Consider the following 17,463-nt stretch of genomic DNA (forward strand, 5'->3'; position numbering starts at 1 on the left):
TTACTCCTCCAAGTTTTGGGGGGCACCGTGCTAGTGCTGCCCGGTTCCCTCTGTACCCAATTATTTTAGTCCTTTTGGGGCGCCATAACAAAATACCACAGATTGGGTAGCTTACAAACAATAGAAGCTTATTTCTTACAGTTCTGGAGGCCGAAAGTCCGAGATCAGGGCGCCAGCATGGTTGGGCGAGGGCCTTCCAGGTCGCAGACTTCTTACTGTGTCCCCACCTGGCGGAAGGGGTGGGGGATCTTTCTGGAGCTCCATTTGTGCTGCCGTTCATGCGAGTTCCACCCTCAAGATCTTATCTCCTCCCGAATGCCCCACCTCCTAATCCTATCACCTTTGGGGGTTAGGATTTCAGTATAGGAATTTTGGGTGGACACAAATTTTCAGATACTCAAATACGCATTGCTAGGCACTTTAACTGCTTTTAGCTCACTCCTCACCTTCGCCTTGGGAGCTCGGGAAGCTCTCTCAGACTTCCAAGGCTTTGCTCTTTCTACCCTACTGAGTTGCTTTCTAGGCTTAGCTGGAGAGACTCTTCTGAGGGTCCTTTGACAAAATGCTAATTGCTCAGTGTTTAAGAAAAAAGTAATTATAGCCATATGGCCACTGTTATTTGTTGAGTTCTGCCATGTGCCTGGAGTTGTGCAGCATTTTAAGTATCTTATCTCCATTCCACATAAGCAAGCTATGGCCACTTTATAGCCGAGGCAGTGCAGGCTCAGAGAGGTTAAATAACTTGGCCGTGGTCAGGGGTAATTCGGTGGCCCGGAGAAGGGTGTGCTCAGCTCTTCCTGAGAGGGGCCTCTGGGGTCTTGAGGGGAGGTAACGCCTCACTGGTGGTGGCAGGATGAATGGGTGTTTATCAGGTGGAGGCGGGAGCAGAGGTGTGAAGGGCATTCTGGGTAGAGGGAGTGGTATGCGCAGGGCAGCCCAGCTCCTGGAGAGGCTTGGGAGGGAGGCTCTGAGAGCCAATGAAGAGGGTGATCATTTCCTGTGAGAGGCGAGACGGACGCCGTCAGCAGCACCTCTGATCTACTAGGCCCTAAAAGACAGGGCCGCGATCGCCTTGCTGAGGAGTTTGGCCTTTATTTTGGAAGCCAGTCTGTTTTAGACTTTGCCCTGGGAAGCCTTGGCAAGACGCTCTCTGGTTTTCACGCTCACTGGAACTGTTCTGCTTTACTGGTCATGTTTGTTGAGTCTCACTAACAGATTCCTTAGGGAGAGATTTCTTGCCACCCCCCCACCCCCCACCCCCCAAATTCGTAATCCACTGCTGTCGATGGTGGGGGCCAATGAAAGTCTTTGAGTGGGAGTGTGACTCGATCAGACCGTAGTCTGGCAGCTCAGAGGATGGATTGACCAGTGCCGGGCTGGAGGTGAATCCTGGCCCCAAATCTCCCACCTGCAAAATGCGGTTCCGTTTATGTTCGGTCGTTGGACGCGTCTACTTTGAAGACGTCTGGCCCTGTTACCTACCTCCTCCTGCTACACTGAGCTAAGAGAACAGCTTAGAATTAATATTTAAATTTTGTTCTCTTTCAGACTGATTGAGGAGTTGAAGCTGTCTTTGAAGAGCAAAGAAGCTTTAATTCAGTGCCTGAAAGAGGAGAGCTCTCGGATGGCATCTCCAGATGAAAACGTGTCATCTGGAGAGCTCCGAGGACTTTCTGCTGCTCTGAGGGGAGATGAGGAGAAAGGGACCGAGGTGAGGTGATGGGACATGGAGGGGGACTTTAATTAGCAGACCTGATCCCCCTGTGGGGAATGGATGCACATTCAGTCCCCAGGGTTTGCGCACAGTGGCCTTCAAAATATTAGCTCCCTGTTGTCTGCTGAGGAATTACCAGGAAGCTCCTTTGTCGGGGGCCCTGGCATTTTTTTTATCCTTCCAGTCTCGTGTTCATGTAGAATCAGTTGAAAAAAACAGTCCAGGGACTTCCCAGGTGGTCCAGTGGTAAAGAATCCGCCTTCCAGTGCAGGGGGCGCGGGTTCGATCCCTGGTCAGGGAACTAAGATCCCACATGCCGCGGGGCAAATAAACCCGCAACTACTGAGCTTGCGCGCCTCAACTAGAGAGCCCGCGTGCCACAAACTGTAGAGCCCACGTGCTCTGGAACCCGCACGCCACAACTAGAGAGCCCACACGCCCTGGAGCCTATGTGCCACAACTTGGGAAGAGAAAAACCTGCACGCCACAACTAGAGAGAAGCCCGTGCGCCACGACAAAAAGCCTGCGTGCCGCAACTAAGACCCAATGCAGCCACGCAGCCAAAAAAAAAAAAACTTCAAAAAAACCCAAAAAACAAACAAAAAAAATAGTCCACACCCGCACGCCTCTGTTTTCCTATGGGTTAATTTGTCGATGCCCGGGGACTTTATTTGCACCCACTGGGTTTGGTTTGTCTCTGTGGTTAGAGGTAGACTTGAGGCCACCTTCGGTCGAAACTTCAGAGGCAGCGGGGAAGGGAAACAACTTGTATCGGGCCTGGCAGCACTCGAAGGGTGTCAGCATGCACCTCAATTAATCCTGGCACCTTGCAAGGCAGAGATCACGGTCCCCTCGTCGGGTAGAGAAACACGCTCAGAGGCGTTGTGATGTTTTTCCCAGGCTCCAAGAGGTGGGTCACTGGTAGAGACCCCAAAATCCCCCTGGACCCCTGCCCCCCACCCCCCCAGGCCGCCTCCATGCCCTGTTTTGAAGCGGGTGGGCAGGCCTGGAGGTGCAGGCAGGCCTGGTAGCGGCCTTCCGGTCCTGGTTGGACCCAGGGTGGCTGCTGCGTGTGGTCCCTAAACGCCAGGGGACGTCTCAGCGCTCATGGACTGTCTCAGTCGCTTTGCAGAGCAGGGTCTCCTTCGTCCCGACCACAGCAGCGAACCCTCCGGCCTCCCCGGCTAGTTGTTGGCTGTGATTAGCCCACGTCTGCTCCTCCTCCCGGCCCTTCTCGCCCTGCGGGCGCTGTGCTTCAGTGGCTTTTGCGCCATCCCGTGGCTCTTTGGTTCACGCTCCATGGGGCTGGTGGTCAGCCAGTGCGGGTTGCTCGTCTTTACATTTTCTTAACTCGGGTGCATTTCCGGGGAGACAGAAGGAGCGGATGCTTGTTTTCATGAGTTCCTCAGCAGTGGGGTGGGGAATAGAAAGTAAATGCCGTGTTCATTCTGACTGTTCTGGGGAAGCTGCTGGATTGTGGATCCCTTCCGGGCACCAATGAATATGCCTTTTCTTAGGCTGCACAAATGGAGGAGGAGAAGGAGAGAAATCGCTTTGACGAGAGGGTCCAGGTATGTTGACGCAATTTTTACAAACGTATTGAGGATTTACCCCTGCCTCTTGCTTTCTTCTGAGTGCAACAGACAATCCTGTGTGACAGTAGCTGTCACTCGTTGAGTCAGCCTCTAGGTGTGTCAGAGAGGAGGGTTTAGTAGCCTTTGCGATAACTCTGGAGTAGGCGTTCCCATTTTGCAGATGTAACACATGGGGCTCAGAGAGGTGAGGCTCCGTCCGCAGGGTCACAGAGTTGGAAGAGGCGTAGCAAGGATTCAGACCTGCCAGGCCAGTCGCAGAGCCACTGCTGCAGGGTCCCCTAGTCACAGCGGCCGCCATTTGTGTAGCGCCTGCCAGCGTAGAAAGTGCTTTCACGTCCATTATCTCCTTTGATTCTCACAACAGCCCGGGAGGGAGGCAGCGGTGAATATCTTTAGAAATGAACTCAGACTATAAATGTATATATTCGGTCTCCATCAAACCAAATTCTCTGCTGGCTTTTGTAGCATTAAGGAGTGAAATTAATGATCTGTCATTTCCCCCAAATAACCTGGTACGGTTTCAAAGGCTCTGCTGTGACTGTATTCAGATTCCAGAAGGTGTTGGAGTCCTTTCCACGGGAGTAGCTGTCATCGTCTTAACTGATCTGATCCCCTTCCTACACCCAGCCCTGTTGCCGCGAGTGGTAAAACAGTAACTTGGAGCTGATGCCACGATTCTCAGCTCTACTTGGAAACATGAATCACAGGTTGACAGGAATGATAGAATAACTGCGTTTGAGTGTGCTCTTAAAGTTATATTTACAGTGCATTTTGGTTAGAATGCATCAACTTAGTGAATCTTTTTCTAATCTAATTTAGGCACTTCAGAAGGACCTGAGAGAGAAGGAAAGAGAAATTGCTACGGAAAAGAAAAATAGTTTAAAGAGGGATAAAGCCATTCAGGGTCTAACCATGGCACTAAAGTCGAAGGAAAAAGAGGTATGTCTGATACACCTGAAGTGAGATTTTTCTTTATTAGCTTCTGTGACAGGCCTGTCTTACCCTGAATTTTTAGCTTTAGGTAAAAAGTTTATAAGAGAGCTGAGATGAGTATAGAAAGTGGGGAAAGGGTCCTGTAGTCAGAAGTTCTTTTGTAGAGTAATTCAGCGCTGTCCAGTATGACTATAATGCGAGTTATGTATGTAATTTAAAATTTTCTAGTAGCCACATTAAAAGAAGTAAAAAGAAACAAGTGAAATTAACTTTAAAATACATATATGCCAGATGTCAACATGTAATCAATAAAAGAAAAATAGCAATAAGGTATTTAACATTTTTAAACTCTGACTTTTGTCACCATATTGGACAGCGTAGGTCTAATCTTTTGAAAGACAACAGAAAATTGAGATAAAGGAGTTTTGGGAGGCAAGGCCATGACTGCGACATCTCACCTGGGTGGTCTGCAGGCTCCTCAGATCCGGCACTTTCTCAACAGACCCATCACCTCCATCGCCGCCCCCATCTCACCATCCTACTCCATTTTCTCTGCTCTTGCCTGCGTTGGTGGCACCACCGCATCCCTAGTCGTGCCAGCCAGAAGTCGCCCTTGACTTCCACTACCTGGCTTGTTGCCTTTGGGATCCAAGGTGGTGGCTCATGGTTCTTTGTGGTTCTCCTGTCACGAGTACAGCCATCAGTTATGTCTCAGTAACTCCTCGGCACAGATACAGAGAAGAAAACACAGCTCTGCTTGCCAGTCTAGTGGGGAAAAAAGACAGCGTGAAGGTGTTGTGATTGAGGGAAGTGCAGGGGGCTGTGGAAGCGGAGGGAAGGGGGCCTAGTCCAGGTTAGGGTGTGGATGCGGGGAGCGGGGAGCGCTTCTTTCTGGAGGAGGTGTCTGAGCTGAATCTTAAAGGAGGACCAGGAATTAGCTGGGAAGGGAGGCGGAGACTGGGAGGCCATTTCGCGCAGAGGGGAGAATGCTGGTCAGAGCCTTACGTTAGGAAAGAGCCCCTTGTGTGTTTGTGGAAACAGAACGGTTTGAGGTTCTCAGAGCATCAAGTGCAGAGCTGAAGTGAGGCGAGAGAAGCTGGAGAGGTTGCAAGGGGCAGCGGAGGTGGTGGAACTCAGAGGGTAGCAAGGCCCCTGAAGGCTTCGAGCGGAGGGGTGTGGTCACGTTTGCATCCGAGAGCAGCCTGTGGCTGTACTGGGAAAGGGGACGGCAGAAGGGCGATAACGGAGGCAGGGGGGCCAGTAGCTGAGGTGAGAGCCCCCTAATCCAGAAAGGCTGAATTAGAGCAGCGGTCACAGGAAGTAGGAGTGGAGGGGTGGGGCTTATTCAAGAAATACAACTAGAAATAATTAAAAAGTAGAAGTGAATTTGGGGAAATTTGATGATTAGACGTAGGGCTTGCGAGAAGGAGCAGTCAAGGGTGACTTCTGGCTGTGTGACTAGGGATATGGTGGTGCCACCAACTCCCTTAAAAGCATAGAAAATGGAGGATCATGGTGAGATGGGGGCGGCAGTGGAGGTGATGAGCCTGTTGAGAAGGTACCGACTTTGAGAAGCCCATGGACCGCTCAGGTGAGAAGTCCAGGAGGCAGATGGATACACGAGTCTAAAGCTTGGAGAAGGCCCAGGCCTGGAGGTATAGGTCTGGGAGTCAGTCGTATACAGATACGAGTGAAAATTCTGAGAGTTGATCTACTTATCCAAGGATAGCGTGGGGTAGGAAAGGAGGCTGAGCATCGGGCTGCGGGGGACGGCAAATTTCAGGAACAGGGAGAGGAATGCACAAAGGGGGCAGGAGGAATGGCTGCAGGAGTGGGACGCTGACCAGGAAACTGGGGTTGAGGAAGCCGAGGAGGTAGGAGTTTGAGTAACCACCAGTGTCAGCCGCAGCGGAGATTTGGTTCATAATCATGGTCAGTGTGATTTGCCTCGTGTGTTGGGAGTTCAGGGCCCAGTGGTCGTCGGAGACCCTCTGCTGTGCAGGGCACCGGTGGTAGGGCAGTTCCGGCTGCTGGCAGAGTTCAGGGTGTGGCCAGGGGAGTTCCTCGCTGACTCTGGGCCAGAGGAGAGGGTCACTGGAGGGTGAGGAGTTCTGGGAAGAGCCAGGCTCGGTGGTTGGGTGGGTCATCTCTGTGGACAATAATAGTAACTCTTAGCGTGAGCCGGGCATCACTTTAGCACCCGTACCTATTAACGTTGTTCAAGCCTAACAGTGCTGTGGTTGGGTGAGTGGTCGTATCTTCGTTCTATAGTTGAGGGAATTAAGTCTCAAAGAGATGAAGTGCCTGGTCTGAAGTCATCCAGCTAGTAGACGGCCAAACTAGAAATCCCACTTTTCTGACTACAGAGCCCTCGGTTACAAGCACTCCCCAGTCCAGCAGGAAAAGCTTCTGGGCTGAGCACAGAGAGGAGAGCCCAGTGCATACTTGGCTGCTCTTCCTTGTTTTTACCCAGATTGAAGAACTTAACTCTGAAATTGAAGAGCTCAGTGCTGCCTTTGCTAAAGCCCGAGAGGCCCCCCAGAAAGCACAGACCCAGAAATTCCAGGTAAGTGTGCTTTGTTTGAAGTGGCTCTCTCCACGATCCTTCCTCCTGGTGATGTCAGGGCTTTGCCGCTAAAGGAACCAAGGGAGCTCTGAGTGGTCTTTTTGAAACTTGATTAATTAGTTTATTTTTGGCGCGTTGGGTCTTCGTTGCTGCGCGTGGGCTCTCTCTAGTTGCGGCGAGCGGGGGCGACTCTTCGTTGCGGTGCGCAGGCTTCTCATTGCGGTGGCTTCTCTTGTTGCGGAGTACCGGCTCGAGGCGCGCAAGCTTCAGTAGTTGTGGCACGTGGGCTCAGTAGTTGTGGTGCACGGGTTTAGTTGCTCCGTGGCATGTGGGATCTTCCTGGACCAGGGCTCGAACCCGTGTCCCCTGAATCGGCAGGCGGATTCTTAACCACTGTGCCACCAGGGAAGTCCTCTGAGTGGTCTTTAGTAGAAGAGTTCACTCAGTCTAATTAAAGGAGCGTCTTCTGCAGCTTTGGGTGCTTCTCCAGCCCCTTCCTCAATATGACAGTGAAGATGGTTACCACTACGCCCACAGTTAGGCGTGCTGAGCTTAGGCTGTGCCAGGAGTAGACCTTGAGAGATGTATGGATTATCTCATTTAATCTTCACCACCCTGTGGGGAAGGTAATTTTCACCCCCCTTGTATTTGAGGGGTTTTGGCAGTTCAGTGAGGGTATACAGCTTATTCACCATCACACAGCTTTGCAAATGACAGGACCAGGGTAAATTTAAATGTGGTAATTGCTGCTAATAAAAGCCGGCATTTATTGAACATGTACTATGTGTCAAGCCCTGTGCCAGGTGTTCTCCGTGGATTAGCTCAATAAATCTGTACAGCAGCGCCAGGAAGTAGGCACTGTTAATATCCTTGTTTACTGCTGAGGAAATCCAGGTTCAGACGTTCAGGTAGCTTGCTCAGGGTCACAGAAGCGGTAAGTGAAAGAGCTAGGATTTGACCCCAGAACCAGTCTCGCTCCCAAGCCTGTGCTTTTCCCTCCACCCCCTACGTGTCCTCACCTGGCTGCCTGCTCCCTGCCAGCTTTCTGTTCCAGGCTTTGGTTATTTGACCCGCCTTTTGTTTTCCCTCCAACGTTGCACAGCAAGTCTCCTGCGGGTCATCCCCTCAATCTTCCCTGTTCCTTGCTAATTTTAGTTCAGCGTTTTTTTTTGTTGTTTGTTTGTTTTTTGCGGTACGCGGGCCTCTCCTGTTGCGGAGCACAGGGTCCGGACGCACAGGCCCAGCGGCCATGGCTCACGGGCCCAGCCGCTCCGCGGCATGTGGGATCCGCGTCCCCTGCATCGGCAGGCGGACTCTCAACCGCTGCACCACCAGGGAAGCCCAAGTTCAGTGTTTTGAATTAACGTTTTCTTCCCATGTTTCTAGTTTCCCTCTACAGTGTATACCTGTTACTAATAACTAATGAATCAGTAATGCTCCATCTTGGGATTAAGCCCATCTACTGCCTTAAAGCTCCGCCCTTCCACTTCTTCCTCCCGTGTTGTTTTGGGTTATAAAGTGGAAGTTAGGAGTTAAATCTAATTTAACACTGTTTGGTTCCTCAGATTCATATCCCATGCCTTGTCTTTTCAGAGCTTTGGTTCACAGTAAGAGTAATTGAAGTAATTTGGTTTAAGTCCGGTTGCACTAGAAGCAGAGACAAATCTCTGTCTTTGGACTCGCAGACTTGCCTTCCCCACCATTTTGACAGTGGTTGATGAAATGGAGCTGAGATTATACTTTACCCTGAGTTTTTTTCCCTTGCTTAGAAAATAACAAGGCTTAAAAGCTGAATTCTTAGCAAAACCAATTCCTTGAGAAAAAAAAGTGTATGTTGGCAATTGATAAGCAGAGACCAGACATCCTTACGTGTTGTTGTTGGGCCTTGAGGGAAAGAAAAGAGTCTCATACGTTTACGTGTTACCCAGACTTATTACATCCATTGATTGATTTCATAACCCTGAGTCCTAGTCTAAAAGTGATCTTTGAGGTCTTGTAGTTTACAGTGTTGCTCGGGTTTCTCATCTTGCGAAGTATGGAGATCAGACACTGTTGAAATTCCTCAGGTTCTGCATGGCACGTTGGCTGTTCAGAGAGCACTCGTTTAATCCTTACCCACCGAGGCAGAGTGCTCACCCGTTTGACAGGTTGCCGGCACTTGAACTCAAAGTCTGACTCCAAAGTCTCTGCTCTTTCCATTTTTCTGATTATGTGTGTGAGTCAATACACACCAGACCCTTATATCGGCTAATTCATTGCGAGGTATGTATAATTTGAATATTGCACAGACATTTGAAAATGCATTGTCTTTCACATTTTGGGACCTTTTTGGGATGTCAGATGATCTGAACTAATTGCAGCATGAGTATAAGAGCTAAAGCTCACAGGGGTGGCAATCAGGCGTGACAGTGAAGCAGCAGCAAGTGGTATTCAGACTCTTGGAGCAGTTGCCACAGTGCAGAGCGGTAGATTCTAATCACAGGTGTGACTCTGTGAAGGTTGCAGTGTGGCCTGGCTGTGCTACCTCTGAAGCCATTTAAACAATGTATTTTCAAATTGGAAGTCACGGTTATGTCTCCTCCCCTCGCTGCTCGGCTTTATAAAAGTAAAATTGCACATTGCAGGAAACTCATAAAATATTTAAAATGGTGGAAAGAGGTTGATAAAAGTCACCAGTAAACTCACGTCTAAAGATGTTCAATTAGCACCTTGACTCTTTGCAAAGCGTATTTGTACATATATATATATATATATATATATATATATATCACCTTTGAAAAATTAAATAGCGTTATAATATGTATTTTGTTATATAATCTCTTCTGTTTTCATTTAACATTCTTTCCCTGGCAGTATATATAGATCTAACCAATCTTTAAAAACATATATTTTGAGATAATTGTAGATTGACATAAAGTAGACCTCTGTGTCCTCTTTACCTAGTTCCCCCAAAGTTAGCATCTTGTGTGACATAGGACAATGTCACAACCAGGATATTGGTGCAATCTGTTGGCCTTACTCAGATTTCAGCAGTTTGACATGCAGTCATTTGTGTGTGTGTGTGTGTGTGTGTGTGTGTGTGTTGTGTGCTTTTTATACAGTCTTTAATTTAAACAGCTGCATATAGTCCATTATATGTATGTATCATATTATTTTTACTCTGAAGAACCTGGGGTGGGACACGAATTTGAATCCTAACTCTGCTTTACTAACTTGTATCATCTTGGGCAAGATATTTGCACTCTCCCAGTCTGCTTGCGCACTGTAAAATCTGGGTAGTCACATTTATGTCACATAATCCTTACAAGGATTAAATCAGAGCATGTATCTGGGCACAGGTGGTAACTCAGTAGATGTTAACTCATCCTTAAGTTGGGTGATGTAGTTCTGGCATAAAAATATAGTAGTTTTTACTTTGGTCTATTTTCAGATTCTCAGTTAATGGTGTTGCACACGTAGCTTTTAGTTTGAGGAAACTCTCCGTATTATCTCTTGATTGGGAATGAAAGATAATGGAGTAAGTGATGGAAAAGGGAAGCTAGATTTATTTATCCTGCACCCGCTGAAATGGGACTTTATGTGTCAGAATTTACCTTCACAACAGCCCTGTGAAATAGAGATCATTCTCACACACGAGGAAACAGAACTTCAGAGAAGTTAACTTCTCCCAAGTCACACAGCTAGAGCTGGTCTTTGAACTCTGGGCCTTCTGACTCATTCTTTATTGAACTCATCATGTTTCTGTACTGTGGGGAAGAACAATTTGTTTCATATTATTTGGGCTTTAGTTTCTTTTTTTGGGGGGGAGGGTAGGGGGGTGCTTTAGTTTCTGACCATGTCTAACTGGGTCAGGTATTTGCCACCTGATTTATAAGCACCTGACTGGTGTTATAGAATCTGAAAGTCAGGATGTCTTGCAGGAAAAGGTAAAAGAAATTCTCCAAAGAAGTTTTCCAGAGGGCCATCTCAGGGAAAATTAACATGGAAAGTATTTTTATGAAGTGAATCGAATGTATGAATTTGAATTCTTCAAGCTTAGATTTTTAAAGAGGCTTTGTTATCGTTATTTACATGATAATCCCACAGAACTTTGATCACTTTATAATATCTATTATTTTAGTATCAATCATTGCTGTCCTTTGTTTAACAAGCTCCTAACTGTTGTTCTCCCCTTGAATTCAGTCTTCTTGTTTTAATTTTTTGTAGTTTATTGGTGTTAACTGGAATCTTCCCTGGAATGGGCAGGACAGAATAGTGCTCTGGGAAGAACACAGGCTCTGGAGTCATTTGAGTCCCGGATTTAATCACTTATGGTCTGATGACAGGCTAGTCATTTAACAGTTTTGAGCCTCAGTTACTTAAATAGGGATAATAATGTGTACTTTGTAGGGTCCTATGAGAGACTGAGATATAATATGTGTAAAAGTGCCTGGTTTAACCCCTCATACATAATCAGTGCTTAATAAAAGGTAACTATGGAAATTGTTCAAGGTGAGCGTTTTCCCAAATCATTGTTTATCTTCTTTTCTCTTTTTGAGTTTATTTAAATAAGCACTGCCCCAGATACATTTTTTGGGTGGGCCCGTGACCTAGGTTTCCCATTTCTTTTTGTTTATTTTAATTTTAAAGGAAACTGAAACAACCTTCTGTAAAACCTACTTTGGAATTTGAATGGCTTTCTCCCTCAGCCTCTCTTGCTGTCTCCTAGACAATAGTTGGGGAAGCATGGGACCAGATGCCTGGGTTGTAGGGGCCCGGGAACAGCGGAAACCCTCTGCCTCCGGAGTGACCATGGTTGTAGCCCACCTCTGCTGAACAGCTAGGACTTCACTGTCGACAGAGGCAGAGATGGATTGATTTCTTGGGAAGGCCCGGAAGCTGAGGCCAGTCCCTTTACTCCACAGTCTGAGCTGCGGCCTTGACAGCTCGAGTGTCCCTTGCTTTAAAACTTTTAATCTTGTCCTCAATCTAATTCAAAAGACAGATTTTTTAAAAAGCTAATTTTCTTCTGAGTATAAGTATCATATATGTTTCAAAAATTTTTTCAGAAGACTGGCAAGAAGGGAAAAAAGGGAAATCAGGAAGTCCCCCAACCACTATTAACGCCTTGTTGTTTTTCCTTCTAGCCTTTCTCCTACGCATAGATTTTATTTTTTAGATCACTTACAATTTGATTTTTTTTAAATTTATTTATTTTTGGCTGCGTTGGGTCTTTGTTGCTGAGCGCGGGCTTTCTCTAGTTGTGGCGAGTGGGGGCTACTCTTCGTTGCGGTGCTTGGGCTTCTCAATGTGGTGGCTTCTCTTGTTGTGGAGTACGGGCTCTAGGTGCTCGGGCTTCAGTAGTTGTGGCTCGCGGGCTCTAGAGCACAGGTTCAGTAGTTGTGGAGCACGGGCTTAGTTGCTCTGCGGCATGTGATATCTTCCCGGACCAGGGATTGAACCCGTGTCCCCTGCATTGGCAGGCGGATTCTTAACCACTGAGCTTAACCACTGAGGGATTTTTTTTTTTTAATGTAACATAGTGACTTAGAAATATTCACATATTATCAACTTTTTGTAAATATAGTTTTAAGGTTTTATTGTGCGGCTTTGTCATACTTTATTCGTTTTCATATTCTTGCACATTTAGGTTGTTTATTTTTCACTGTTTTAAGTAATTCTTTGATGAATGACTTTTTTTTTTAAGAATTTATTATTTATTTATTTATTGGCTGTTTTGGGGTCTTCATTGCTGCACGTGGGCTTTTCTCTAGTTGCAGCGAGTGGGGGCTACTCCCTGCCGCGGTGCGCAGGCTTCTCACTGCGGTGGTCTCTCCCGCTGCGGAGCATGGGCTCCGGGCACAGGGGCTTCAGCAGTTGTGGCTCGTAGGCTCAGTAGTTGTGGCGCACGGGCCTAGCTGTACCGTGGCATGTGGGATCCTCCCGGACCAGGGCTCGAACCCATGTCCCCTGCACTGGCAGGCAGACTCCCAACCACTGCACCACCAGGGAAGCCCCAATGACTTTGTATATAAGGCTTTTCCCCCTTATATTTTGGATTCTTCTCCAAGATTGAATCCTAGGAATGGAATTATTGGGATGATTGTGAACATCTTTGTATAAAACACACATACTTGATGTACATAATCTGTCCATGGGGAGTTCTATCAATGTACATTCCTGCCAGCATATTTCTTGGCTTCTAGATGCTTGGTCAGTTCTTGAAACGTGAATGTTAATTGTGCCATTTCCCAGTAAGCTTGCCAGCACTGGATATTCTCATTAAAACAATCTCACTTGTTAAGTGAAAGCTTGTTTTAATTCGCTCTTTTTGATTAGTGGTGAGTTATGACATTTTTTCATATGCACGATAATCACATATGCATTTTCTCTAATAAACTATTAATGAAATAAACATGTCTTGACACGCGTAGACCTCCGACTCTGCTGAACTTATAGCCTCTTGAGGTGGCTATTGATTACTAGGCTGACCCTCCTTTTTCTCTAGATGACTGTGGGTTTATCTCTAACAGAGATGAACATTGCCAGTGCTTGAATCCATCTCTGCTTTTCAAATAAAATTCTTTATTTTCTATCTTTTAAAAATAACTTAATTAAATTGGGTTTTTAAACTATTACAGAAATAACATGCTCACTAACCTTAAAACATTTGAAAATACAGAGAAGTAAAGGAAAAAAATCATCTGTATTCCCACTCTACTAAATACAGTTACTATTAACATTTTGTGCTTTTCTTTCTCATCTTTAAAAAAAAAGTTTTTACACAGTAATTGTAGCCTTTTCCCCCTTAACATCAACGTCATAACATAAACACTACCCTGTGTTATTTCAAAACTTTCATATTATTTGTGCTGTGGGTCCTGACTGTTATGTTAATCTCCACCTCCCTCCATCCACCCCCCCAACCAAAAAACAAAACAAAACTGGTGAACAAGGAGCACCGATTTCTTGGTTTGTTTACTGAGCTGTGAAAATCAGCCCAGCTCCCCTTCCCCTTCTCTTCTTCTAGGGGTCTGAAGATTACGAGGCTGCTCTGTTAGAAAAGGAAGCCCTTTTGGCTGAGCTGCGCTCAGAAAACCTCACCAAGAGCACAGAGAACCACAGACTGCGTAGGAGCATTAAGAGAGTCAGCCGGGAGCTGAGCGACCTGCAGCAGGAGAGGGAGAGACTGGAGAAGGAGCTGGGGGCAGCCCACCGAGAGAGGAGCAAGGAAGACCGCATCACCCACGTGAGTGCCGCTCGGCCCTCGAGGTAGTGGGCAGGGTCCTTGCGCTGGCCGGGGCTCTTTGGCTGTTTTAGGGAGACAGATATTCATCGCCAAAAACTTAGAAAAACCGGAAGAATATAAAATATTTCACTCACCATCTCATCACCTAGAAATGACCAGTCTTAGCTATTTGATGTTCTAGTCCTTTTATTCTCTCTCTCTCTCTTTCTGTCACACACACACACACACACACACACACACACGTGCACATTATTGGTGCACATTATTGGTGTCAAGCTGAAAATGCATTTTTGTATTGTTTCTTTTTTTTGTTTTTAATTCAATGTTCTCCCTTTGGTGTGGGGCCGTCATGAGTGTTCTTCAAAAATGTGTTTTTTTGTGTGTGAACATAATGGTTCATCACTTGAATGTGCTACAGTTTACTTAACTAGTCCTTACTGTAGGATGTTTAGTTCATTATATATATATATATATATATATATATATATATATATATATATATATATTTGCCTTATAACAAATGCTGCAGCAAACATCCTTGTACATAAATATTTATCCACTGATTATTTCATAATTACTGGGTCAAAGAGTATGAATATTTTAAAGACTATTTTATAGATACACCCAAATTGTTCTCCAGAAAGATTATACCACGTTTCTCTAGGTGAGGGTGATCTTTTTTTAAGACTACTCTATTTAGCATTGGATGTTAGTATTTAAGAAATTCTCTCTGAATTTGGTAGACAAAAAAGTTGATCTTTTACAGTTTCTGTTATGTTTAAACGTAAGTATTCAGCATCCTGAGAGTCACGTCCAGATCCACAGCCTCGGTGCAGTCAGGTAGCACAGGGACTGAGTCTGAGTGATCGTTGACACTCAGGTTAAACGAATTCCCTGCACGGGCGCCTGGGGCAGGCAGAGTCATTGGAGTAGAGAGCTCGAAGGAGAGCCCGCAGGTACCAGAGGTTAGTTCTCTGGTGGCTGCTGTTGGCAGGGACGGGACGTCAGGACCATAGTTTGAAATCCTAAGGCTGGCACTGACAAGAGGATTGAAATATAAATGTTTGTCTATTTTAACAGAAATTTTAATGAACATCCAGAGAGCAATAATGGAAACTTAGGAAAATAAGAAAATGTCGCCTATAATTCCACCACCCTCATAAAGTAACTCTGTTTTTCAGTACCACCCTTTAGTCCTGGTGCATTTGGGGCCCCAGTCCAATCAGAGGCTAAATACTGTTGTGTGTTCTTTGATCACTTTCTCTCTCATGACCATCTCCCCGTGTTGTGTAGGCTCCAGAGCAGTCATGCTGAATGATGCATACGCTTCATTGAATAGATTTCACATGATTTACTTAATAATAATTTCCTGCTCTCTTGGACATTTTGGCTGTTTAAGTAATGCCACAATGAACATCTTTGGGCATAAAGGCTTTTTTTTTCCTTGAAATCCCAAGGATAGATTCTGAGGATTATACTAGTTAATCATGCTGCCAAATTATTTGTCCAAAGGGCTTGCCCAGTTTATGATGCCACCAGCAGTATTGGTGTATACCAGTTTATTGCATGTTATTAAAAGACCTGTCTGATATTTATTCAGTGTTACTGAACACCAAATGTATCTAGTTGAGATGCTGATGGAAATACATGGCATGAGCCCTGAATGTTTTATTTTTTCCTTAAGGGAGGTGAAAATGTTATACATGACAAAATGCAAAGCAGTGTAAAACCCAGAGCTAATTCGTGCAGCTTACGTAGTCAGTGCGAAAGATCCTCGTGGGACAGAGTAGTCAGGGAAGCCTTCTAGAGGAGATGACACTTAAGTTGAGTGAGCAGTGTGAGGTCTGAGTCATGTGCCTCTGTGGATGAGGTAAAGAAAAGACTGGCCAGAGGGTCCTTCTATAGAGGTCAGTTTTCATAACCAATGCTTAGATCCTTCACTGTTGGATAACACTTTTTTTCTTCAGTTTAGTTTGTCCCCTCCGTCCCCCTGTATCATATAAAAATGTTTATTCAATAGAAATTGGATTCGGGAGATACACACACACACACACACACACACACACACACACACACACACACCTAGGTGTATAAAATAGGTAATTGTTTCTTTACATTATGACTTACACTTGAAATGGCTATATAACATTACGTCAAGTGGATATGCTGTAATTTATTTACCAATCCCTCTGTTATCAGACAATGTTGGTTCCATAATTCACTTATTCATGAAAACCCTAGTGCTTCTAAAAGAATTTTGGACTGCTGTTGATAAGATTTATTCCTAAGTAACATGCATACGTCTTCATAAGGAGGCAAGGAATGCTTGGCAAGGAATGGAAGGGGCACGTGACAGTGAGAGGGAGAGACTGGAGTGAAGTATACTACGGGTGGGAGGTTTTTTTTTGCTGAGGATAGAAACTCAGCTTTAAGTAACTTAGGCAGAAAGGGGAATGCATTGCCTTGGGTAACTAAATGGCTGGAAGGACAGGGGTGACAGGAACTCTGCCGGGACCGAGTCCGTGTCTCTCTGAGAGCTGGCTTCTCTTTCTCTTTTTTTTTTTTTTTTTGCGGTACGCGGGCTTCTCCCGTTGCGGAGCACAGGCTCCAGACGCGCAGGCTCAGCGGCCATGGCTCACGGGCCCAAGCCGCTCCGCGGCATGTGGGATCTTCCCGGACCGGGGCACGAACCCGTGTCCCCTGCATCAGCAGGCGGACTCTCAACCACTGCGCCACCAGGGAAGCCCTGGCTTCTCTTTCTTGCGTCCTCTTACTCCAGCTCCAAGTGGTTGGACCCACCATTGCCAGCCCTGCTGGGATCACAGCTCCCCAGTTTAGTACATGAGATGAAGGAGGACTCTCACACCCCACTACCCCTGTTGTCCCCTGGTCTGGAGGGCCAGACAGGTGAGGTATCGAGAGGCCCAACTTGGGTCACATGCTCATTCTTTGTCAGAAGTGTGTGTGTGTGTGTGGTTGTGCGTGCATATGTGTGTGTGTGTGTGTGTGTGTGTGTGTGAGCGAGCTCGTGTATCGTCACTGGCAGCTTCCCCTAGAACCACATGTTTGGAGGGAGTGAGCAGTTATCCAGAGAAGGTGCGGCTTTGTTTCAGGGTAGTGGGCACCAAAATAGCAGTTGTGCCTCTGGATGCTCACATCAGGTGAGCGTGCCTGTGACTCAGGGCTTCCTAGTGTCTCATCACGGCTGCTTTTCTACATTGAGTCATGCGTGTTTCTGACAAGACGATCTGGCCGTGCTTTCTTTCTTTTTGAGCATGTATCGCATCACAACAGTATCTCTGCTTAACTTCTGGTTTTATCCTGAGAATTTGACTGTGTCCATCTCGTGAGCATGCTTTGCACCCGATCTTGGGGGCACTGGCCTGTTCAGCATCTGGGGAAACCTGTTGGGGGTGACTTTGCCTTA

At 46.3% G+C, this 17,463-nt stretch overlaps 1 protein-coding gene across 2 annotated transcripts in view; it reads left to right on the forward strand.

Annotated features, from left to right (window-relative positions):
* Positions 1–17,463, forward strand: part of CDK5RAP2 (CDK5 regulatory subunit associated protein 2) — a 186,840-nt gene that overhangs the window by 48,050 nt on the left and 121,327 nt on the right. For both annotated transcript variants that reach the window (XM_007451495.1, XM_007451496.1), the window contains exons 8-12: positions 1,549–1,711; positions 3,232–3,285; positions 4,129–4,248; positions 6,716–6,808; positions 13,818–14,036. In XM_007451495.1, coding sequence (XP_007451557.1) covers positions 1,549–1,711; positions 3,232–3,285; positions 4,129–4,248; positions 6,716–6,808; positions 13,818–14,036 — 649 coding nt within the window. The remainder of the gene's footprint in view (positions 1–1,548; positions 1,712–3,231; positions 3,286–4,128; positions 4,249–6,715; positions 6,809–13,817; positions 14,037–17,463) is intronic.

The sequence above is a fragment of the Lipotes vexillifer genome, unplaced genomic scaffold (assembly GCF_000442215.2).
Source record: "Lipotes vexillifer unplaced genomic scaffold, Lipotes_vexillifer_v1.1 scaffold588, whole genome shotgun sequence".
Taxonomy (NCBI): Eukaryota; Metazoa; Chordata; class Mammalia; order Artiodactyla; family Lipotidae; genus Lipotes; species Lipotes vexillifer.